General features: G+C 41.8%; 2 protein-coding genes across 3 annotated transcripts; both read right to left on the reverse strand.

Annotated features, from left to right (window-relative positions):
• Positions 1–1,361: 1,361 nt before the first annotated feature.
• On the reverse strand, positions 1,362–4,693 carry LOC137129975 (zinc finger protein 436). Its single transcript, XM_067509504.1, has 3 exons — positions 4,343–4,693; positions 3,583–4,063; positions 1,362–3,147 (listed from the first exon to the last, which is right to left on the reverse strand). The coding sequence occupies exons 2-3, from the start codon at positions 4,034–4,036 to the stop codon at positions 1,763–1,765; spliced, it is 1,839 nt and encodes a 612-aa protein (XP_067365605.1). The 5' UTR covers positions 4,037–4,063; positions 4,343–4,693; the 3' UTR covers positions 1,362–1,762.
• Positions 4,694–5,866: 1,173 nt separating this feature from the next.
• Positions 5,867–25,394, reverse strand: megf8 (multiple EGF-like-domains 8). Of its 2 annotated transcripts, none has more exons than XM_067509439.1 (44): positions 24,941–25,394; positions 24,129–24,318; positions 23,826–23,989; positions 23,524–23,733; positions 23,199–23,379; positions 22,865–22,953; positions 21,780–21,993; positions 21,496–21,679; positions 21,137–21,282; positions 20,934–21,044; positions 20,662–20,813; positions 20,397–20,498; positions 20,092–20,239; positions 19,543–19,706; positions 18,958–19,161; positions 18,635–18,832; positions 18,105–18,386; positions 17,874–17,992; positions 17,623–17,754; positions 17,360–17,473; positions 17,148–17,231; positions 16,449–16,688; positions 15,667–15,851; positions 15,179–15,392; positions 14,724–14,964; positions 14,505–14,637; positions 14,073–14,323; positions 13,654–13,764; positions 13,454–13,572; positions 13,035–13,272; positions 12,768–12,939; positions 12,421–12,584; positions 12,154–12,289; positions 11,833–12,064; positions 11,598–11,724; positions 11,304–11,514; positions 10,905–11,119; positions 10,603–10,798; positions 10,314–10,482; positions 10,020–10,212; positions 9,764–9,934; positions 9,514–9,644; positions 9,245–9,377; positions 5,867–9,067 (listed from the first exon to the last, which is right to left on the reverse strand). In XM_067509439.1, exons 2-44 carry the CDS (start codon positions 24,304–24,306, stop codon positions 7,577–7,579), a joined length of 8,649 nt encoding a protein of 2,882 aa, XP_067365540.1. In that variant the 5' UTR covers positions 24,307–24,318; positions 24,941–25,394; the 3' UTR covers positions 5,867–7,576. The 2 variants fall into 2 exon arrangements, with proteins under 2 accessions (XP_067365540.1, XP_067365539.1); XM_067509438.1 differs by having other exon boundaries at positions 23,476–23,733.
• Positions 25,395–25,399: the final 5 nt, after the last annotated feature.

Consider the following 25,399-nt stretch of genomic DNA (forward strand, 5'->3'; position numbering starts at 1 on the left):
GGACAAACCACAAAATATATATTAAATATATGTTAAAATGAAGCTGGATAGGCAAATAAACAGACAGATATTTATGAAGCTAAATAGATATTTTCCTTGATGTGACCTGGACCCAGATATGAAACATAACATAAATAGATGGATAAACACATTTATAAATTAAACTAATTTATGCTTTTGTTAAAATCAAGTCATGTCTAGGAAGAGATGAGGAAGTTTAAAGCTGCGGTAGCAACAGGACTGATTCATCTGTGTAACCAGACGAGTTAACGCTCGATCTGTCCCAGTAATTTTTAGGTAAAGACAGCCAACAATATTTCAAACAAGATTCTGAAGCCAACGTTACTACCGGAGACCTCTGTATAATTAGCCCGAACCCCGAGGCCATCTGAGGCCTTAACGTTACTGAAAGCTGACACTTCTCCTTTATTGTACAGTTTCTCCTGCTGTAAACAACATGAAACTTGAGTTTGGCGTCTGGTCAGTAGCGGGCGACAGGGAAAAGTTCAAGCCAACTTCATGCAGTGGCTGGTGTTTGGAGCGAAATTAAAAGTTAGCCCCACATGCCCAGAGCCTACAGCAGTAGATGAGCTTAATTAGACAATGCCGTCAGCTAATGCTGGTTAAATAATCCGACAACAATCCGGTCGAATTTGAACTAAATCAGGCTTTTACACCAGCTAACGTTAGCTCTACCAACGTTAGCTTCCATTAGGATCACATAGGCTACGTTTGAATAAGAATACACGTTGTTTAAAAGCACTTACCGCTGGCTTCGTGGCATTTTACTGAGGAAAATAAAATAAAAAAATCATCTTACAATACAAAACATGCTCATATGTGTTTGCTGTCAACACCAACATTGACCAGCTGGCCGCCATCTTTTAGATTCTGAACTAGAGGCCAACTTTGAAAATGATTGTAAATCATTTTTATTTTAACTATCACAGACAGTCAGCATTAGAATACTATTTCACAAAAGTCGGATTTGGTTATTATTAGCGTGTTAAATATTGTGCCATGTTTCATTGTTTTCTAAGAAAAATTGTGATATGTTGGATTTGGATTATGGTGTGTGAGGAATTGCGATGCCATTTTTACAGTTTGTCAAGTTAAAATTGAAAAATCCAGGCACTAACAACATTAATTTAAATTGAAAATTAACTTTCATAGAAAGTTATTATAACCTACAAATTGAGGATATGTCAGCATTAGCATGTGTTTCCACAGCCACTTCCCTATTATGAGTTTCATATATCCACAGCAATCCTTATTATGGGTATTTATCTCTAACAATAATTTGGCTTCTCCCAGTAACTTAACACACAGTAGAACCACACACACACATATATATATACAGTCCTCCAATAATTTATTAGATTTTACAGATAATACAGCATTGATCAGTAGAGAAGAAATGCCACCCCATTATCCGCATGCTCCACTGAGCACTGCATTATGCCTGCATTATAATAGTGTCTTCAAAACCAGTTTTCACCTTCCTTCAACATATTCCATACAAGAGGTGGGATAGTGCTATTAAAATGCTTCATGCACTAACAAATGAGTCAACAGACCTTTCAAAATAAGTTAGAACAGTCATCTGAGTCAAGGTTACATAAAGTTCATAAATATATTTTACAGATATTAGTTTTGACATTACCATTATCATCTAAAATGTAGTAGTAGCCTGTATATACCAGCCTACTATAATTACCACCTTGAATCAGGTCTAGCTTATTTACAGTCCCCTAAAAAAAGCTCAGCGACATTTAGCCACATGCCCTGAAAGATGGTGAGAACGAGCAAATCTGCGGAGGCAGTTGGGGCAGCAATACGGTTTCTCCCCTGTGTGAGTTAACATGTGAGTTTTTAAATGGCCAGACAAGCGAAAGCTTTTTTCACATTCATGACACGTATATGGACGCAAGTTAGTGTGACTCCTCCTGTGTTTGCCCAGATCCCCAGAGGAAGTGTATCGGCGGTGACAGTCTGGACATTCGAATGGCTTCTCTCCGGAGTGTATTCTCTTATGCTTCACCAGGTCACCAGACTGAGTGAAACTCTTGTCACATTCAGTGCATTTGTAGGGTCTCTCACCAGTGTGGGTTCGTTGGTGGTTTCGCAGATGTGCAAGGCGAATGAACCTATTGCCGCAGACTGTGCAGTGGTAGGGCCTTTCTCCGGTGTGCGTCCGCAGGTGTATTTTCAAAGCCCCAAGATCTCCAATCTTCAGCCCACAGTCACCACACTGGTGAGCTTTTTCATTGGTGTGGAGTTTGGAGTGTACTCTCAAGTTTTTCTTGGTGTTAAAATTCTTCCCGCATACATTGCAGTGGAAGGGTTTCTCATTGGAATGCGTCCTCAGGTGGAGATCAAGGCTTGACTTGAATCCAAACTGCTTTCCACATTCAGAGCATGAAAATTCTTTCTTGCCAGAGTGTGTGGTTAAGTGGCACTTGAGGTGGTGTGATCGCAAAAAGGCCTTTCCACACACCTGACATTTGTAGTTCTTCTCCCCTGTGTGTATCTTCATATGTTGCCGCCAACCACTGCGCTCCACAAACCTTCTGCCACAATCTTTGCACACAAATGGTCGGTCACCTGTGTGGGTGCGCATGTGGTCCTCCAAGCTTTGAGGTGTGCACACCTTTTTGCCACATTCTGGGCACTGCACACCAGTGTCCAGACAGATTGGTTTATCCTCAGATTCTGTCTTATCTGGCTCATGACACAAATGAGGCCCCTGACCCCAGGTTGCTTTGAAACTCTTCCCACACTCTGCACAGCTGAGATGCCCTCCTCTGGTAACCACAGACATGTTGTGCCAACGCTGACAGTGATTCTTCAGATTCTTCAGGTACTGGAAGCTGCGTGCACAGGTTGGACAGGGGTGGAGCCTGCGAGGAGGAGCAGAAGGATGGGCTTCACGTACATGGACCCTAAGGTGCACTTTCGAGTTAAAGGTGCTGCTGCAGACTGTGCAGATGTGTTTGGGAATGAGGTTTAGTGCGTGACTCGAGAGGCATTTTTTAAGTTTGGCAAGATATTGTTTCTGATGGACCCACTTGACATGCTTCTCTAAAAAGTCCAAGTCAGTGAAGGACACGGTGCAGTGAGGACATGGAAAGAACTCAGATGATGACTCTATGTAGGAGAGGAAGACACACACAGAAAGCATATTAAGTTTTTTTTTTACACTTCCATGTCATATTGATAATTTCAAATACAGTGTTTATACTGTAGTTATTAAAAAGAAACCATAGTCTACTATAGATACTAGAAATGCAAAGCCAATTAAAGACTGACACTGAGATGCATTTATTTACTTGAGAAGCTCGAAACAAATACAAAACAGGATTTGCATTTCACTCATTGTGATAACATCTCTTCAATAATATGAACTAAACTTACTAAAAATGCAGAAAATACTGACAATCTATGCAGCTATATCACTCATAACAATCCCTCATTTGTATGTGGGCTTAATAAGTTGGAAGATGGCTACATCTGGCCTGTGCCACTTAACACCATACATAAATATTACAGAGATGGTATGTTTCATAAACTATTGCCTCCTACCTGTGCAGATTTCCCCTCCCCCTCCACTGTCACCCTGGATGTTGCGTGGATCCTCTGCGTCCTCTTCACTGTCCCTGTCCTCTTTTATCAACGACCCTTCCTCCCCCTTGACAGTGGCTTCAGTGAACTCATATTCTGACTGATGTTCAGAGTCGCACTCGTATTTTATGCGTCCCTGTTGAAGGTGAACATCTGACCTGGCTGTCACAGTGTCAGGCTTAGTGTCTAAACAGCTTGATGTGTCCCTGTACTTGTGCTCCTCACTGATCTCCTGTGAATGTTGTTCCTCCTTGATTTGGATGTTGAGTCCATTAGTGTACACTTCACCTGAGCTGCCCTCTGCCTCGCCATCTACCTCTGATTCATTTTCAGTTTTAACCATGACCACATCGTGCTGTTCCTCTCCTCGTTTTGCTTTGTTTAGCAAAGATCTGTTCCTGTCAGACTTCTTCATGTTTTCACCATTTGTCTCTTTGGTGTGCTGTGGATCAGAAAAACCCATAACTTAAGTGAACATCTTGAAAAGCAGCAAAGCTCCAACATTTTTTTTTTACGTTATTAAAATACAAACAGGTATTAATGTCCATTTTGGTAATGCGTTCTATTTATCGTTAGCAACATAGCTAAGCTGTAACGCTGCTATGCAGCATTAGCCTAGCACTTTGTGTGCTAGCACTTTGGATCCTTTACTGCTGTTTTCGCGCCACTGTGCAGATGTCAGTGTCGTTTAGTTTTTGTGTGATGTAAAGAAAAGACTTACGGGTGTAAAAATCAAAGCAGCTTCTGTATGCTTCACTTGGCGTTTGGTAACTGGCTGTATTAGTGTGCAGGGATAATAACACAGGAAAAGCACAACACTTCCTGTGGCTCAGGCCAATCAGCTCCTGATGTGCAGGTTTCAGCCCACAGAGCGATTAAAGCGGTAGTCACAACAATCCGCATCTGCACTACCTTTCTGGGGGGAATGCAGTACTTTCTTTTCATCTACATTTCTCCAAAGTTGGCAAAAGTACACATATGTAATACTTAAATAAAGGTGCAAGTACTTGTCTAAATACGTATTCCACAAAAAAATATATTTACCAGTTGAAGTACTAAATACATGTTCTAAAATGAATATCCAAAAAAATATCCTAAAGTTCAAAAGTGCTCCACTAGAAAAATACAGATGTGCCTTAAAAATAAATTATCAGGCCCTTGTTAAATTTAATTCGTGCTCAGATTTAAGGAAAAAACAAAAATTTGAAGAATCACCAACATTTATTTAATTTAATCTATTCGCCCTTTAGGTAAACTCTCTCTCTCCATTTGTACCAAAAGTGGTCTCTGTGGCTGTGACCCCACAAACTGGCCTCCAGCAGTTTATAGGTGAAACGATTTGTTTAAAAGTTTATGAAGAGAAAATGTAAATAGTTTTATCTTCTTTCTTAAATCCTATAATTACAATTTTGCTTCAATAGCTCCTGGGCATTGCACAGTATTTTATTAATTTTATTGCACTATAAACAATTAATTTATAAAGCAATAAAATAATTAGTAGATCTGTTCATCATTAGTCATAATCACCAGCCTTATTTGACAAGTTAAATCTCCATCTCAACCAACTATCCATCCATTCATCATCTGTAAATGCTTTTCCTGCTTAGGGTACAGTCCTGGAACCTATCCCACCTGTCATAGGGGGAAAAGTGGGGTACACCCTGGACAGGTCGTTAGTCTTAAACTAACTATTATAGTAAATCACGGCTTATTCATGATGTATTGGATAATCTAAATACAATATGTAAAACATGGGTCTTTTTTCTGGTTTGAGTACTGCAAAAACGACTTAAGCGTTGAAAAGTTTATTGTAGTGAAATGCCAGGAAAAAGTTTACTTTTGCTGGACAGAATACTTCTCCCATATCCGACACTAAACAAAATGTTTTACTTTTTTCTAATATTTATTTTTCTTTGTCACATGTATAAATTATAATTACTACTTCTCTAGATCAATTTGATTTAAATGAGGCTTGTAATTAGTGTGTAACAGGTGCACTATAAAATGCATCCAATGTCAGAGGAAACATTTCCTCAGTTCATGTAACCTTACTTTAATAATTAAGATGTATGATTAAACATCTAGATAAGCATAAATAGAAATGACTAATTCTGACCATCAGACTTCATGCATTTTAATTTTTGACTTTTACTAAAATTGCTAGGAATCATTGTTAAAAACAGCTATTTGTAAACCTCAATTTATAGTCTGCTACATGATTTTTCCCTTGTGCCACACACAGACACTTGTTCCACAGACTTTATTTAGGCCGACTCAGGACAGAAAATCTTCAGACAACCTTCTGTACAAGACTGTTCCCTTCTTTGAAAAAAAAAGAAAGAAAAAAGCAACAAAGGTTTTGTACAAAAATAAAGTATGTTAAAAAAAAAACATACACAAAGATACAAGACCAAAATAAGATACTACTAATGCTTATTTTGTGGAGAGTGCTATAAATAGTGACAGTATTTATTTGAACTTTAGTTTGCTTAACTATTCTATTAATATTTAGTTCATGACAAAACATTGTGATTCATTAGATAAGAAGCCAGTAGCACCATTCTAAGTTCATCCATGATACTGTGCACTATCTGAGGCTGGACGGCATCCACTCTTAGTGTTTCACATGGGCTCACTGCCTCCTTGCAGTGCAAAAAAAATTAAAAATAAAATTAAAAACAAAAACCAATAGCTTCAACACTAACTACTGAACAACTCAGTCAGTTTCATTGTAAATAAAAACTTTCAAGTCTTGCCAAAACCTCTCACTAGGACAACTTTCTAATGAAATGTTATTATTATTTTAACTTTTTCAATCTGTATTTTTTCACCCACATCCAATGGTTTTGATCAAACTGTAGCTATGATTTGCTAATACAATCACCTAAGCAGGCAGGCTGCCCGACAAAAGCAGTCCAGTAAAGCTAGCCAAAGCACAAACTTACATTTCACATCAACAAAATGTGATCACCTTTTAAGATGACAAAATGTCTTCATTTTTCAGGACCAGTTCCATCTTGAAAGTACTGTAGTGTCAGGAACTGAAGTCTAATATTGAGAACATAGTTTTTTAAAGCAAAAACAATTCATGAACCAAACTGTAAAATGTGTTACTGTCATTACATCCTCTAGTAGCTTCACCGTACAATTCCATAAACACCAATAAGTGTAAGTCTGTTGACTCACAGACAAGGCAAGAAGTGAATGCAGATGAGCAGAAAAACAATGTGATAAAGCAGGTCAATGAATACTCAAAAAAAAAAAAAAAAAAAAAAAAAATCATACTCATGAGTCAGTTCAACATCAACATAATAAATCAGAAGCCTGCCATACACCGAGTAACAATTATTAATCACTCACATAAACTATGATATAAAAACCATCTCTTACTTTCTCCTGCACTGACCTGACAATCAAATATTATGCACAGCACATTATGCTGAACCAATTTAAAATGTCTTTTGTTCTACATGGCAACTTGATTGTCACTTTTTAGGGTATAAAGCACATGTTGGTTCCAAAGTAAGCAGATGTCTTACTTAACACCTCCGTTGGTCAATGAGAACAATTTTAATGACAGTCTAGCTTCAGTCCTAACATGAGACTGACTGTCAAGTGTGCCCATACCTGTTTTAGTGATCAGAGATGGGATGCAACATTGTTTTGTTGATACGTATAGCAGTTGTAGTGCATTCTAGAAACAGCTGGCTTGGTCATGTGAAGCACTGAAATACAGTTTAGCAATACATAATACAATAAAAGACACTTAATAATTAATTATACAGTGTATGTACAACTCTGTTCCAAATGCATCATTTACTGCCTTTGACATAAATTTCTGTTGTACTTCGCCTTGTGACTCTGTTTACTTCAAAAATTAATTTATTATGTATTTAACACTTTACAGCCTCATCCCATCCCCTTTCTCTATGTCTTATTTATAGCTTTCGTTTCCCTACATAGCCATAGTGGTCAGGTGCTGATGTCCTAGCAGCCCCTTGCGCCCTGCCCCCGTCCCTGGGTGCCCCCCTCCATTGCCGTGGCCACAATATTCTTGCAGGTTCTGACGCAAAGTAACCAGTGCTGAGCCAAGACAGGCACGATTTGGAGCCAGGACACCTCCAGGTAACTGGAAGAGGACAGTGGCTACCCCAGCCATGCCATCATCTGTAGGTTCCAAGGTAATTGGTCCTACTTTGAAGGAGGAATAGGAAAAGCCCATAAGCTGGGAGAGGAAGGGGTCAGAGCGGCAAAAGTGCTGGTAGCCGCTGTACGTGGATGGGTGGTGATGTGAGGCTGGGTTGCCAGTGGTGGTGCCGGCATAGTGGTGGGTGTTCAGGTAGTGCATGGGCAGGTGCTGGCCATTGCTGCCCCCTCCACCTAGAGTGAGGTGATGATGGTGGTGAGCTGTGGGTCCAGAACCTGGGTCATGTTTGTAGGAGACAGCTCCTGCCCTGCCCCTCTGACCGACTACCACTCCTCCTAACTTGCTTGATCGGGCATGAGCAAGGGATACAGTGCTACCCCCCAACCCACCACCAGCCGAAGGCAGGTAGATGAGCTGAGGTTCCTCTGGTTCGAGATATATGGTGAGTTTAGCAAAGGGTCTAGACGCCATCTTGGTCATCTCCTGGATGTGGCGTCGCTGCTCTCGGCGGAAGTCAAGGAACTGCTTAACCTTCCACAGAAGGACGCAGACAGAGAGGAAGAGGAAAAAGCAGGAGAAGAAAACTGAGAAGAAGACAAAAAGATCGATGTGTGCTTGGTCCTGTCGCAGAAACAGCAGGCCCTGGGACTCTCCTTGTCTCTCGTCAGTTCCCACGCCTCTCAGAGCAATGTAGAAGCGGCTGGACTTCAGGGAGTGCACTTCATGGGGGAAGGTGATGACCACACGGTCTCGAACCCCACGGACAATCAGTACTGTCTGTGGTTTCCACACAGTGATGTAGGTGATGAGTCCTTCTGCCCGCTCTTCCCTAATTTCCCTCTCTGCCCCTGGCGGTTTTGCTTGCAGCTGCAATGGGTTGTGGGAGAGCACTGAACCTCCAAGGCCAGATGAAGTGTTGGAAAACACCTTTATAGGGGATGGAGGAGATTCCTTATCTATCGTTGTTCCCCGAGTTACTGATTCCTCCTCGATCTTGATGGTGTGAATTCCGGTGTACCGGTCCACATCCACAATGAAGGTATCATGAGAGTTAGACACATAAACCTCCACCTCACCAAAGGTGACATCAATGGTGACGCGAATGTCCACATTGGTGAATTTTGGCTGCGCTGCAAAGAACACAGTACGTCCCTTAGGCAGGTTGCGGATCGTGGGATCATGGAAGCAGTTGGTCTGGGATGTGGGATCAAAGCAGCATTCTGTATCCACATTGAACTGACGGTAACACTGACGCCCATTCACTGGTGTACCATTGAAGGAGTCTTTGCACTTGGCACACTAAATGGAAACACAAGGCAAACCCCACTCAGCAAAAGGCCATACTTCTACATAATCTTACATATTATGATCGAGAGAAAGGAAAACAGAAGAGGCCACCTTTTATGTGCAGAAACACATTATGCAAAATAAAAAAAATTCCCCACATATTTAAAGTAATCTGTAACCTGAACATACTTGCTGCCTATAGCAATCTTTCCGGTCACTCTGAGGGCTGCTTAGACAGGAGGAAGTCTCTGTGTTGTTTTGGCAGGGGCAACCCGTGCCATCATGTTCATTACATGTGTCTGCATGACCATTACACTGACACCTGAAATAAAGAGAGGAAACATCAGACACATACAGTAGTGAACACCAGAAAGAAAACCAAAAACACTTAAGTAGGAGAAAAATCCATATAATAAAAAGGAGTTTGTTAATGAAATTTAAGTTTAATGATTACTTACTTCTCACACTTGCCCTGCAGCAGGAAGTAGCCACTAAGGCAACTCTCACACTTGTCTCCCACGCTGTTGTTCTGACAGTTCACACACACAGCATTCTCTTCAGTGGGACCCTCAGACACCCAGTTCTGAATCTGGGAAGAGAAAGATGAACCCTGATACTTAACAAAACAGTGTCCAAGATAAAAACAAAATAACAACAAACAAAATATTGTTTTATAGAAATAGGTAATCAAGAATTTCATGCACTTACACTGCTGGGATCCAGAGAGAAATGCTGTGGATTTTCAAGGGCCTTCTTGTGTTCATCTCGTGACAGACATACAACACTGTTTCCCCTGCAAAACTCTCGACATGGACGACAGGTGCCACCTCCTTTGGCAGAGCCTACAAAGAGGGGCTTACACTTCTCACAGTGCTTACCCTAGAATAAGGAAGTGGAGAAAATCAATATACACCAACAAAAGTGGAAGAACATTGTGGGGAAATGTCTTATTTTAAGCACTTACTATTGTATTATTGTGGCATTCAAGACAAACATCTGGTTTATTAACACCAGCACAGTTACTGTGTTTGTTGCAACTGCACTGAGAGGAGCAGTTATCCCCCACGAAGCCAAAGTGACACTGGCAAACTCCTGGGGACACACATGTCCCATTCACACAGCCTTGTGCACACACTGGCTCACACTGACCAGAGAGACTGAACAGAAAAAAAAATACATTGAAAAAGTGACTTGGAGCAAACCCTTCCAGTTAAAATGAATGGCAACAGTATATGTTTGAACTAATGTGTCCTGTTACCTGCTGAGTATGTAACCCTGTTTGCATGTGCAGTGGTATCCCTGGGGAAGGTTGTGGCAGTCCTGGGTGGTGTTGCAATGGTGATGGCCATTGGCACATTCATCCTCCTCTGGACAATGGAGGAAAGACCAACTGCTGTTTCTCAGGGGGCAAACGCCCTCACTCACACCTGTGAGACAAAAATGTAGGATGGTGAGAGAATCAAATTTTAGAATAGTACAAACATGCAAGGAGGAGAATATAACTGGTTACACTCTCCAATCCTCAGTTGCATTAATATATTTCTCACCATCAAGTCCTCCTTGCAGGCAGCGTCCAGCCCCATTGCCCCCCCGAGTAGCACACCAGCCACACTGAGGCCTGGCAATACACTGGGAGCACTGGGTGAGCTGGGAGCACTGTGGAGAGCAAGAGTCCCCTCCAGAAAGCAGACGGCCGCACTGACCTGCCTCGCATCGCAGGGGCACAAAAGATGGGCTCATGCACTGGTAGAAAGGGTTAGAGATGTGAGAGAGTAGCTCCATATAAACACGCTTTTATTGACTAATGCACAAAAGATATGTCTGCGAGGCTTGAGCATAGGAGCTTTACCTGCTGCAGAGCCATGCTCCACACACAGTGCTGCCAGCCCCCATCAGAGCCTCTGGAGCCCAGACAAAGGATGCAGTTATGGAGACTGTGACATGGTGAAGGACAAGGCAGAGGTGGGGAGGACTCCACCTGCATGGGTGAGACATTGAGCAGGGCGTAGCTGAAACATGTCCAGTCATAGGTGGGGTTCACACTCAGGATGCGCCTTGTCTCACCTGTGAAAATCGAAACACAGTCACTGCTTTTAGTGGAACTTCATGACAGTGCCCCAAATCTTTGGTCTGGGGTGTGGAGTCAAAGTCGGATTGTAACAGGGTTGATTAAAAACAACCAAACCAAAAAAAAAAAAAAAAAACCAACAGAAATGTAAATTTACAAATGCAATACTGTTGCCCATACCTGTGCGTTTGAATTGCCGAGTCCACATGCATTTTCCGGAAGCAGTACACTTGGGACAGTCAGAAGCCTCACAACTGGTCTCAGTGCAGTTGCTGGACAGAAATATCTCCCTCTGGTTTATCCGACAATCATGTTCAGATGTACAGCTAACAGAGCTGCTAATACAGGCCCCCTCTGGACAGTTTGTGCACCACTTACACTGTAGGGTATGCTGGGAAATTCAACAAACAGTTTGTAGTTGAGAGTCACCGTCTTTCCTTGTGCTAGAGATAGTGTAGAGGTGATGAATGTTACCTGTGATAGACTTGAGAATGTTTTAGGGTGTCGGGCAAGGCATTCACTACAGGTCTTCAGTCTGCGACACTGGTCTGGCTGACGAGGAGTTGGGGAGCAGGGAGACTGAGCAGTAAGGCAGCCCATTCTGATGGTGATGGAGAGAGATTATTAAGAGTAGGTTTAATATTATCAAGTAGCTATGACTAACTTAGGAATACAATGTCATTTATTTAGTTTCTTTCAGCTACTTTACCTCTCTGCAGTATCAGAAGAAGCACAGGTTCCCCTACACCAGACGCAGCTACCTGTGGTGGTGTTGCAGGCCTCTGGTGTGGGCAGCACAGCACAGGGATCAGAAGGAACAGTCAGTGTTAGGAGTCTGCCTAGAGTGACACCATTGAAACCTCCTGATAAAAAGAGACGTCCGTCCCAGCTCGTCATGGCAAGAGACACTGACCGATTAACTGGGTCTCCAATAGCGGAGACTGAAAAACAAGAAAAATGGGTTAGGTTATGCCATGGTAAGTGATGATTGGACATTACTGAATCTGCAGAAAATCACTGAGACTGTCACCTGGTTGTATCCAGGTGTTACAGTTTATCTGGTACAGAGACACAGAGTTACTATAGTCTTCTGCTTCTGTCCTCCCGCCTACAATGACCATGGTGTCTTTGATCAGGGCTGCAGCGTGAAATAAACGGGATATGGGCTGCATGGGAAAGATATGATACAGAAAGAAAAGATATATTTATGCTATGGACTGAGGACAATTAACTGGGTTGGTTAGCTTTTATTAGCCTGTGAGCAGGGGACAGAGACTTGATCAGGCCATCCCCTTACCTTATTACCCTGTGAGGGGACCAGCAGAGACCAAGTAAGGTTGGGATAGTATAAACTGTAAAGTTCGCCTGAGGGTTCAACAGTCTCCACATGAAAGCGGTAGCCTCCAAAGACATAGATGGCATCAGTCTGCTCATGGTAGACTGCTGAGTGGCCGTATAAACCTGAAAATGTAAGCGCAAAAAAAAAAAAATTTAAAAAAAAAGAGGTTTAAATGAAGAAGGAAAAAAGTAATTTGTGTTGACTTATTTGGATACATTTCTAAAATGCAACAGTGAGGTCAACAAACTTTTTGTATGTATGTCACAAGACAATCACTATCGTTGAAAAGAAACAGCCTCTGACACCTGTAGGTGGTGTGCCAGTATGAGGGGCAATAGTCCAATTTCCAGAATAAGGGCTAAACTCCAGTAGATGGTGGTTGAAGCCATTTTCTGGAGAGTAACCTCCAATCAACAGCACGGATGAGTCTCGGCGTACAGTCAAAGTGTGGCCAGCCACTTGTGGAAGCACTGAGCTCTGTCAGAGGTGGAAGAACATTTAATTTGTTACAAAAACAAAACACAAACAAGAAATACTCTCCATACATTTTGTATTTTCAGTCTAATCCAGACCTTGTGTTCTCTCCAGACTAAACTACTGAGATTTAGACTCCAGGTGTCCATGGCAACACCATTTTGAGTAACACCGCCCACCACCAACATAAAGTTGTGACTGGCTCCATGATTTCCAGAGCCAGACTCGTGAATGGTCAGTACTGCAGAGGCGTGGTGATAGCGAGAACAAGGGGTTGAGCTTTCTTCCATGGAGCTCGTCAACATTTGGGTCCAGCGGCGCTCCAACACAGAGTATCTGAATGTACCAGAGACAAAATGCATTATCATACAAATAGATTTGTACATGCCCCACATATATACTGCACATACATTACATTCAATAATTACATCAACATTTCAAAATTACATTCAATTACATGAAAAGTTTCATAACATTAATCACACTGAAAATAGTCTCAGGTATGGCATGCCCTTACCTGTAGACATTTCCCAGAATGCCCTCTGACAGAGAGAGTCCTCCATACATCCAGAGGTTGCCCTGTGGTCCAGCCACCAGAGAGTGACCCATCCTGTGGAGGAACCTGTGGGCTTGGTTCTGTAAAGCAATAATGCATTTAGATGTGCGTTTGTTTCTGGAGTAAGGGTAAATAAATAATTTGTCAAGTTCTGTCCCCACCACTGTCAGCTGTGTGTCCAGCAGTGTTTCCCAGATCAGGCTGTTGGCATCCCAAGGAACGGAGCAATCTGAACCAGCCCAGCTAGCTGAGCACACACATACTCCGAGGGACTAAGACAGAAAAAAAAAAATATATATATATATTGATTAGTGCGCTTTGTCCTTTTGTTTTATTTCTTCGAGTTTAACCTAAATTGAGTATTATATACACATCACACCACATCAATTGGACTATATAACTACAGAAAATATGTTGTGTCATGATATTCTACTGTCAACAAATAAAATGTAAACAAATTCCATATTTTATTAATAGCACTTCAAGGTCCAGAAAAAAATGATCCCAGTTTCCCAAGAGCAACATGGATGAACAAAGCAAACTTTATATAAATTAATTTATATTTACAAAAATCTCTTACAATATTACAAGCTCCTCTTCCTTCTGCTGTTCCACAATCCTGAGGACACAAAGCTCGGTCGCAGTGGGGCCCTCCATATCCGTGAGGGCACTGGCAGAGCCCCCCTTGGCACTGTGCTCCGCCTGGACACACAGGTGACCCCTCCTCCCCCTCATCAGTGCTCTGGTGACATCGCCGCACCCAAAAAGATGCATTGAAGCCTTGTGGTTTGTTTGAAGAAACATTGGCCTCAAAGTAGACAGAAATCACACCTTGTGGAAAAAAGAACTTACATTATATGTACAATACATATATAGTAAAACAGATTACACTTTGCATGGTTAATCTACTAAAATGTAGCTACAGCAAACTTCTTGATAACATTCATTACTGAATGAATAACTGAGGGACTAAGCAGATGCCATAAGTTTAGAAGTCAAATTTGAAGCGTACCTGATGTGGCCTCCACTGTGATAGGCTGAATCCTTGTGGTGCCACAAAAGGCTCCAATTAGGTTATGATCTGAATGTACAACCCCATTGCTGAGAAAGCGAGGAAGGCCATCAAAGACATAGACATAAGAGCTCTGCAAAAGAAGGCAAATAGAATGTGAAACAGACAGTTTAGTAGGTTAAAGTACATCTAACCTGATGAGGCCACACTTGTACTGACCTTACAGTATGTATGGGAGTCTGGGTGTAGAGTAAGGGCTACAGGAGGACACAGCTGTCTAGGCAGACAAGGAGTGAGATTCTCCGTCACAGACAAGACCCAAAGGCAATGTGAAAGCCCTCCTTTGCCCTCTGTGCCACTTCGCCATCCAAGAGAGGAGGAAAGAGACATGATGGAGGGGGAGGTAGAGGAAAGCAGCACAGATCGACCTTGGCACTGGCGGTAGCATGTGCCATTGTTCCTATCATAAAAAAAAGTTGTTAGAATAGACTATTCATGACAAGAGTATCTGACAATACAAAAGTCAACCAGATAACATTTGACACAGTATGATTTTTTCATTAATTTATCATACAATCCATTCATTGACTTTCAATTTTTTCAACCACCAGTTGAGACACAAAAAATAGAATGGTGTGCATGACACTCAGAGTGCATAGTGAAGATCTCCGTACCTGGGGTCTCCGTAGTAACCAGGCAGGCAGGACTCACAGTGTGGTCCCTGGGTGTTGTGGGTGCAGTAGCACTGGCCTGTCTGGTTGTGACAGTAGCCTCGGAGAGGGTCACCATGGCCGTTACACTCACAAGGAACACAGCCGCCACCATCAGCCAAGGCTGAACCGAAGCTGCCTGGACGGCAGTGCTCGCAGTGGGGCCCTGTAGTCCAATCTGAAAAACAAGAGGAAGAATTGTTATTATACAGCTGCTCATCCAGAGAATAAAATATCAAAATAAAATATCACATTCTTCCACTTAATTTTTTGTGAAGGCTGTTGATGTTGATCAGGGTATCGATAGCATGTGTAAGTAATAAATTGATTAACGGTGTAGCCTTGTATATAATGAATGTCTCAATTAGACAGTAAAGAAAGCGTTATCTTGGACTGTTTCATTATTGGTTAAAGCTCAGAAATGATTGAGAATTCGATTGTTAAGGTCTCACCTTGGCATTCGTCACAGATCCCTGGAGCAGTAATACAAGTAGAATGGAAGTTGCAGCCACAGTCCACATCACATTCAACGCCACTCAGAACGAGAGTCGCAGGATCAGATGTCCATCCCAGGGAACATTCACACTCAAACCTTGGACTGCCACTACACTGACCTTCACGACATTCATTGTAGCACCTGTAGGAAAGACTTTTTTTAGGTTTAGATATTTAAAAATTTTAATTTGATTTTTTTGGTCAAATAAACTAATTTTCAATTATAGTTTTTAATTAGTATAACAATTCATTTACTATAAATAAAACATTTAAATTCATGAATCATTTATATTTCAATATTTTAGTCAATTATCTTCTCTTTAAACAAACAAATATGACAAAGTATGCACTGCAGGGTATTATTACTGAAGCAAAACATAGACCAGTCTTAACTAATCTATGTTTTACACACTAATATAAAGTCTCTCCACAATATAATTAAAGCAAGAGCTTGGTCTGTTTAAGTGAAAGGAAGTGAAAGGTGTGATTTAGATTTAGCAAATCAAAAATTTTGCAAAATAAATAAAACAATTTGCAGAGCTCAAAGATCACCATGTTGTTTGATCTGTGCTTAAAATACTCCGAATACTTTAGAGGATCGTGGATTGCTCTCACTAGACTCAGCCATCTTAATTCCTACTTGTGACTCATCGACGCACGTTACGTAAATCAACGTATTGGCGTAAATGATTATGTTGAATCGTCATCCCACCCCTACACATGTTTACCCAACTCTTACGTCTGGTTGCAGTGCAGTGTACCATCCCCTGTGTATCCTCTTTCACAATGGCACTCATAAGAGGTGGGTGTGTTTATGCAGGTGGCAAAGACATGACAGTTGTGGAGACCGAGTCTGCATTCTTCAACATCAGGACAGGTGGGGTAGGACCAAATTGCATCTTGTTCTTCATCATCCAGGTGCTCCAGTTCCATCTCCATTTCCAGGGGTCGAGGCGGGGCTGAGGTCTGAGGCTCAGGGCTAGAAGAGACAGACAGATGTTAAACACATTGCATTATCCATTTACCAACCATCTGTATGGCTCTATTTAGAAGGTGTGTTTTTGTTAACAACATACAAGCAAGTTGATCTCACCATTGAGCTTAGGAGTCAGTCAAATTAAATTTGGATTATTATTATTTTTATTTTTGGTTTATTAAAATACTGTAAAATGGAGGGTAGTAAAAGTGAGGTACCTTTTCAATAGTTGCCAAATATTTTTTGCAAACATTAACTATCTGTCTAGAGTAATTGTTGTGAAAAACAAGTTAAGGACTTCTTTGAGTTCCACGGTCTGAATTACAACAAATACAAGTCTGAAATACTTCACTCACAATTTTTAATACAAGTACAGTTGTATTGATAAAAGTAACTGTCGTGTAAGTAAATGTCACATCCTTTCTTTATCCTGTCACAACAAAATTATGAGAGATATGTTACTTTGCAGCACGTGCTTCAGCGACAGCCACACTGCAGTTGTAAACCGAGGGGTCGTCCATTCCTGCCCAGTCTCCCCCTAAACATCTAAAATGATGAGTAGAAACCAACACAAGAATATTACACTAAAAATAATAACATTAACAATAATAAAATCAGCCATGTCTTTGTTAAAAAGAATTTAAGCATCAATTCATAGTTTTTGCCATACTTACTTTCCAATTGTGGGATTGTTGTAATCGCCACACCAACCGCACTGGAATGTTCTCAGGCAATCTGTGCACGTATTTAAAGCTGAACACTGCTTGCACTGGGGAACCGAATGAACACTAAAGGGAAATCAAAGGATATGAATATTAGATCATTGATGAAACATTCATTTTAACTCAATGACTGAAAAAAATCTAACCAAAGCCAACATGTGTAACAAGTTTTAACCATAAATATTATTAAATTTTTAAGAATGCCCTCATTTTACCTGTCGTACCAGTCCCTGCACTCTCCATAGGGATATTTTGTGAGGTAGGCAGCAAAATAGAAGCAGGCTTGGGCTGACTCACACCATGCACACTGGCTGGAATTAGAGAGGCACTCACCACATGTTTTTCTCCTTTAGCAAAGACAAAAGAAGGACCAGACGAGTGAAGACAATAAGGATGAGTTCAAGTTTCTTGTTGCAGTCATGTATTATCTGTAATTACAGGTATTAAAAATAGTTTTTTAACTCACTGGTTGCAGACTTTAGGACACCCTTTTGAGTCACGTATGGATCCATCCAGTCTCCCCCGTCGACTACACTGGTAGTCACCTTTCTTGTTGGAGTTTATTTGCCACTCGCAATAAGGGTCCTACACTCCAAACACAGCTTTACATAAGTTAATGCTCATACTGAATACATGTAATATCAGCAACATAGTGATAATCTGTGAATCTCTGATAATCGTGTAATCTGTGTTGTACCTGAGTACAAGCAGAGCAGTCTCTGTATTCTTCACACAAGGTGCAGTGTTGGGGCGCTAACAGCAGATGGCGCTGATCTTCTTCCTTGCCTCCTCCTTTGTCTCCTTTGCCTTCCCAATTCTCTCTCTCGGGGCAGGGCTCCAGGTCTGGACCGTCCCGCAGCAGGCAGCGGGACAAAGTTGAGCACCAGCCACAAGACTGGTCGGACAGGCAGGCCAGACAGGACATGTAACCTGAGCAGGAACCTGAGCGGTAGGGCTCCAAGAACAAGAAGGATATCTCCTAGAAAGACAAAAAGGTATCGGGAGAGAGGTACAAGTTCAACAACTGGAAGAAAACCAGGTGTTGAGAAACATCTGTAGTTAAGTTCAGAGGTCAAACCATGACACTAAATACCAACACAGAGGCTTTTAAAGATTCCTAATGCTTTACTAAATAAATGTATGCATAAATGCTAACCCAAGTTTTTTTTAAATAACATACTACAGATTTTTCAAAAGATCCCCAGATTTAAATGTGCCAGTACTCACACTTCCACCAGGCAATGTTCTGTTCCAGATAAGGGCCATCTCACTGGTCTGTCCTGAGCCCGAGTTGTTAAGGTAACCCTCAGCCTGGACAAGGTAATTGTTGCCCCTTGTCAGGTTAGAAAACAGTCTACTCCCATCTGTGCGAGTCAGCAGTTTTAACTCCTTCTCTTGTTGAGCTGCCCATCGACCCACCACCTCCTGCTCAAATAATTTAAAAGTGGCTATGAGTTGAGTAAAAATGCAATATATTAAAAAAATCATTTAATACAAAGTATAGTTTACATCTGTAAACTAAACACAAGGATAGTCTTGTTTTTCCTCACCAGTTGGCTGGAATTGGGCCCTGATGCCATTCGAGCCTCAAAGTGTAGCCTCTGAATGCGAGCCCACATAGAGACAGACTCAGTGGGAGGGGGCGCTGGAGGAGGGGCTCCCCACAACGGGTGGATAAAGCCCCTGAACTGTAGGGCTACATCCATTTCTGTAGTAGGGCTAAGGATGATGTTGGCGCTGCGAAGGATAGACACCTGGTGAAGGGGTGAGGAGGATGGAGGACGGTGGAAGATCAATGGAAGTGGGAACACATCAACAGAAGCACTATTCTCTACAAATTGCTTCACATGTTTGATAAAGTACTTTGAATTAATATTATTCCTCTCTATGAGTGCATTACAAAGCAGGCAGAATAAAAGGAGCGAACACTGGAGTCAAGAAATTAAAAAGCCACAAGCAGGAGAAATAAACAATAACAATAAAAGAGAAACAATTATAATATTCAAGTTCAAGAGAACTGCAGTGGGGTCAAATTGTCAAAGTTTGAGGCAGGAAGGAGGGATAAGTATAAGCAAATAGGTAAGTAGTTAAGACCACAACTACAACAGTTAGCAGTTGAGATTTGGACTCCGTACCTTGTCAGGCTGGGAGTCGTTGCGGGGGTGCTGGAAGGTGAGCAGGTGCAGTCCTGGGACATAGTTCTCGGTGCGACAGGAGTGGAGGGAGGTTAGGAAAAGGGTACGCTCCCCCCACCAGCCGTACGCCCCTGAGATCTGGTCCACACGGCACGCACTTCGCTCTGTGAGACCGAGAGGGAGAGGTCAGCACACAAAAAACACATCTGACCTCTTAAAAACTCATAATACAGCGGTTTCCTAAAATGTACTACTGTACCGAAATGGATGTTATCTGTGACTTTTGTGTAGCGTGTGTTCAAAATGAGTAAAAATACATGACTTCACTGCACCAAAAGAAGTATGCGACTGGATAGGCAAGTCAAATCATTGTCTGAGTAACCAGTCCAGTCTTAACTGGGTGAAGTCAAGTCACTATGCTCAATCTGTGAAACACGCCCAACAAGAGTTCAATCCCTCCCATGTCAACTCCCAACATCTTGTCTTGGTTTTTCAGTCTAAGACTTAAATCTTCTCATTTGCTCTCCTTCCTCCTTCCTTGGGTCTCACCTGACACTGGTAAGCAGGACTCATTCTGAACACACCAGCCAAAATCACCAGGGGCACGGGCCAGAGAAGCTGGAGTACCACTGAACACAACACAGGATTGGCAGTCGGACAGGAATCGAGCCAGGCCCAGGCAACCAGTACTGCCACACTAAAAACACACAAAAAAAGAGGGTTTATATCCTAGTGTTAATCCTGACAGTGAAAAGGATATTTTGGATGTCTGACAATATCTGATTAGGAACAAGAACAATGCAGTTTATTAATTAGTCATACATGGCAAAGGTTATGTTTGAGGAAAGTGTTACCGGATTAGTGGGCTGGTACTCTCGACAACGGCCTTCACACCAGCTGCACTCTGGGTTCTTAAGGCACATACTTTCATCCAGTGCCTCAGCACAAACAGCATCCTGGTAAGGCAACCCACACACACACCAATACAGTTATACTATATACTTCTTGCTTTTATCCAAGAATTATTAAATTCTTTTTCCATCAGCCTTGACGCAGCTACTTGAGGAAATGTATTAGTATTATCACCATGACTCCTTGTTTTATGAGATTTTAACTTACCCTGTCACCTTGATCACTACTGACGAACAGTGGAACTTTGTAAGCCACCAGGTCTCCAAGGGCAACACCACTGTAACCCCCAGCGACGAGCAGCACTCGTCCTTCCATTACAGCAGCAACATGCGAGTACCGTCCCCGCACGGCATCCCCATCTTCAAAAATAAAGGAGTTTAGTAGGAGGTGTATATCTAAAGCTAGTTTCTAATAGAAACTTTATTGTGTGTGTCAGTGTTTGAGAGTTTTGATAAAAGATAAAATCTACGAGAACTCACTGAGCGACCATCTCTCCCGAGTAGACACCCACTGGTGACAGCCCAAATGGTAAAAGAAAATCTCCTCATCATAGCACTTCTCCTCTTGATAGTGAATATGGACATTCCCCCCTAGGAGATAAACGTTGAGGAAAAAAAGATAAATATGCACAGCACTGATTAAAATACATAACTGTATGTCTGATAAGGCTCTTAATGCTCACCGTATACCACCATGTAGTTTCCAATGACAGTTGCTGAGTGAAAAGCTCTCTCTCTGGGGCCTGTTGCTGGGAAACGAGAACGTAAGGATGTCCAAAACCGTCTGTCCACGTGAAACATGTCAGTATTGTTCACCCTCACACTGAACCTTGGATAAAACATATACCAAGAACAGTTTTAATACCTTTTTTTTTAATACCTTTAAGTTTCTATAACACACACACAAAAAAATTCATTGCTCAAATCACATTTGTGCAGCAAACAGTTCACAAACTGTTCCTCTTTAGCATTACAATATTTTTTTTTCATATTGTGACTGTGTATATAGCTGTGCACCATTTCCTTGTGAGAAGCTGTATACCTGGCAGTGGTAGGCCTGTGGCCTCCATAGACCAACAGGGTCCTGGATGGGCTGTGGAACACCATGGAGTGACCAGCAGTGGCTGGGGGCTTTCCACCTGTGGGCAAAACAGTCTCCCATCGCCCAGAGCCACGCAGCCCAAAACGATACAGAGAAGAGGAAAACATATCCTCCTCTGTGCGACCTGTAAAATATAAACAAACAATGATAAAATAAATGTGCTGCTAATGCACAAAATTTCCCAATCCAAACTCTGCAAGGTGACAATATAATATGCAACAAACCTCCAAATACATAGAGATAATTTTCTACTACAGCTGCAGCATGATTGGCCAATTTAGGAGCACCACGTGAATTTGAAAAACCAAGCTGTTGCCAGTCATCATGGGATGGACGGTACATCCAGACATCACTGGCCAGGGAGCCATTGGCTAGCTCTCCTCCAAAGATGACCATATTACCCATCCACTCTACTGCTGTGTGGGAATGACGAGCCACCTGGCAACACAGGAGAGCCAAAGAAATGACAGGAAATGAAAAACAATAAATGAGAACACTTGTATTTACACTGACAAAGATCTTAGTTTAAGGAAAAGGGAAACAGTTTTAAACTTATTACATTATACAATTTACACCGCAATATATATATAGAACTCCAAATACATACTGCACATACATTTTTTTAGTCTGTCGGCTTATCCTGTAAATTCAGGGTCGCCACAGCAGATCATTCGTTTGCATGTTAATTTGCATGTTAATTTTGACACTGGTAAAATTCCTGACGCAACCCTCACCAGTTTTACTAGGCTTGGGAATGGCACTGCACAACTTGGGATGGGTGGTTTGGGGTTCAGTGTCTTGCCCAGGGAGACTTTACATGTGCCTGGGAGAGGCGCGAACCTCCAAACCTATGGTCGGTGGGCGGCCACTCTAAGAACTGAGCCACTGCTGACCTACTAAGAATTTACACACTGTATACTTTAATCCATAATTTTATTTCTACACTACCATATTTACAAACAACATCCTGCATATTTAAATATATATTATATGCTTCTGTTAGCTGTAAGTTCTAGTCAGAATATTTAGACTAACCACACGAACAAAATATCAAAGTCTTTAAATGATTTACAGTCAGCTGTAAAAAAACTGATTTTATAGACTTTACTATTGCAGGTTAGGTTTAAATTTTCCTGAAAGACTCACTTACTTATTACAACTAATTATGATTTCCGCACCAAATGTTGCTGGGTCGACAGTGGATTATCTGGACTTGGTTTGGATTGTAGAAGGCAGATATTAGCCAGGCTCCTTTTATTAATGGGAAAAAAAAGGAAACAAACAATGTGGGTATCCACAGACCACTTACAGGAGAGTGACCATAAGACCTGCTTTCCCATTGGTTGGATTTGAAATTGTACTTGATCAAGTCACCAAGAGCTCTGTTCAGATCGAACCCTACAGGGGAAAAAGATTAAACATACACTATTGTCATTCATCATCAAAAACAGCAACAACAAGAGAGTAATATAAAGGTTGGTATAAATCTAACCCTTGATAAAGAATGTTACAAGTTACCATTTAATAAATCTGGAAGAGAACGAAGGACCATCAGTTTACAACAAATGTGTTTTAAAAAGAAGTTGAAGCTGTGTTTGATCACTAAATATTACAATTTAAGTGGAAAATAAAATCACTCTCACCGCCAAACAAGTACATGGATCGAGTGGAGGAGAGGTACACGCCAGCAGAACCAGTCCTGGGAGGTGTGTAGGGGTTTCCGTCACTTACACGCCACCACTGTCCGGCCCCACTGTCATCATGAAGCCCAAGCTGGCAGCTGTGACCGACAAAGCTGGTGTTGCACACACAGCGCTCTCCTTTCTGAGACAAAACATGGACAAAAATACTTAAGGTCCAATAATCAATGTCTCCATGTACTGCAGGGTTGACATAACAATACAGTGATGAATGAGTAACCTTTGGACTCTTTTCTTTATGTGCAATCTTCCTCTTCTGTACTTTTACCTTATCACACTGGCCATTCATAGAACAAGACTGAGAGCACAGAGGGGTTGTACAGGCTGCTCCTCCCCAGCCCTGATGGCAATGGCACTTCGATGTAGAAGAATCACAGCGGCCATGACCACCACAGGCCCCAGGGCACAAAGAGAAGGTGTAGGTAGCATTGAAGCCCAGGAGATTATAATTAGCGTCACTGAAAAGATGAAGCAGCATCTGGAACAAAAACATTATATACCACACATAAAGTTAAGATTTGCCATAGCTATGATGCTTCAGAGTTTCGTTTTTCATGGTTAATTGGTTACCTTGCCAGATTTGGCTTCAATGGGTTGAGGCAGAGTGTTGCCACTCAGACTGGCTAGGAGAGGGCTTTGGTAGGAGTCTCCATCATAAACAAACAGGTAATCATAGGTACACTCTGTGTCCATGAAGGTGAAATTCAAGACAATGCGGTGACTGTAACTGGGTGCTGGAAGATATAAAGCAATTGGTAAATTAAGGACTAGTCTGAAATAAGTATTTTTACCAAAAACTGCCTATAGGTTGTACGTTAGGTTTCATTAATCCATTAATCTTTCTCTAAGATAATCTCATCCAAGTCATAATACCTTTAATAAGCCACTCGCAGTTCCCATTGACAGAGTAATTTCCTGGTCCGTCTGTGACATAGCCTGGCGGCCCCCTCAACACCTGTCTGTGGCCCTTGCAGTCCCCTGCCTGACACGCAGGTGACTCAACCAACAGCAGAACCACCAGGATGAAGGAGACAGGGAGAGGGGCAGCCATCACTCGCACTGCCTTATGGTGGGAGGCAAAAAGTGGAACATGATCATTTAATATAAATCCTGAATAAATATTTCCACCACAAATAAATACCACTTGATCTACTAGCTACATAACGTCTATGCCTGGTGATTCCATCAGTTTGGCGTAGCTGTTTACATTTCAGTTATTTATTTTGCTATTTACGTATTTATTTTTGCTGGCTGATAACAATGTATTTCAATGTGTGCCTGCATAGCCCTTGGAGAGCTGCAATGCCAACACACCGCACAACATAAAAGTACCCGATGCATTTTAGAGGACTCAGAGGTAACCACTAGAAAATATATGGGTTCTGGTGGAGCTATGTAATGTTACCCCTGTGTTCCGTTAATGTACACATGATGTCAGTGTGCACATCACAAAAATAATGTAGCTATCACATACATAATCGTGTATGCATATCACCACATCGTTAGCCTTTACTAATGACGTTTCTTATTTGTTAAACCATCTAGTATTTGCAACAAGGGGCTGTCCGCAGGCTATCATAACAAAGCTAACGTAACGGTTTGCTAAGCTAGCTAATTCAATACTGCTAACACTTTGGGGCCGTTAGCTGGTTGATTTGAAGGTTTAGTTGCAATATCATACTCACCAGTTCCCGTCTCTTTGGCCCGATGGCAAATCACATTTTAATCACCCTTTTAACGCTAGCGACCACATTTGCAAACCTATCTTTAGCGAGTGGTCAGGACCGAAAGCTAGCTTCTTAAGCACTGAGCAGGAAAGCACTGCTGGGCTACAACACAGTGCTCTGCTAGCTCGCTCACTAGCTATAGCGTTAGCGGCTCAGCCAAATCCAGATGCGCAGTCTTCAGTGGCTGCGGAATCCACCGGAGTATGGCATCGCTGCGTAATTTATCGTTATGTAATTACAAAATATAGCTTCTAAAAGTCTGACATTACACATGCAAGCAGTGCTACCCACTAACAACAAAGCACGTTCAGAGCACCGACGCGGTTTTTGCGGTCCAACCACTGAACAAATGCCTGTTGTTTTGGTGTTTATGGCCGGCCAGCCGTAAGATGTGCTTGCCAACACAAAAGACAGGTC

Source organism: Channa argus, chromosome 7 (genome assembly GCF_033026475.1).
Source record: "Channa argus isolate prfri chromosome 7, Channa argus male v1.0, whole genome shotgun sequence".
In the NCBI taxonomy this organism is placed as follows: domain Eukaryota; kingdom Metazoa; phylum Chordata; class Actinopteri; order Anabantiformes; family Channidae; genus Channa; species Channa argus.

Bases quoted from the DNA above. Each gene is read 5' to 3' on its own strand.
- LOC137129975 (XM_067509504.1), bottom strand. From the start codon at position 4,036: ATGAAGAAGTCTGACAGGAACAGATCTTTGCTAAACAAAGCAAAACGA. The intron at 3,148-3,582 runs GTAGGAGGCAAT...TCTCCTACATAG, and splicing joins GGGAGGGGAAATCTGCACAG to AGTCATCATCTGAGTTCTTT.
- megf8 (XM_067509438.1), bottom strand. From the start codon at position 24,306: ATGGCTGCCCCTCTCCCTGTCTCCTTCATCCTGGTGGTTCTGCTGTTG. The intron at 15,852-16,448 runs GTAAGAGTTGGG...TCTTTCCTACAG, and splicing joins ACACTGCACTGCAACCAGAC to GTGCTACAATGAATGTCGTG. The intron at 11,120-11,303 runs GTATGGGCAACA...CGATTTTCACAG, and splicing joins TCGGCAATTCAAACGCACAG to GTGAGACAAGGCGCATCCTG.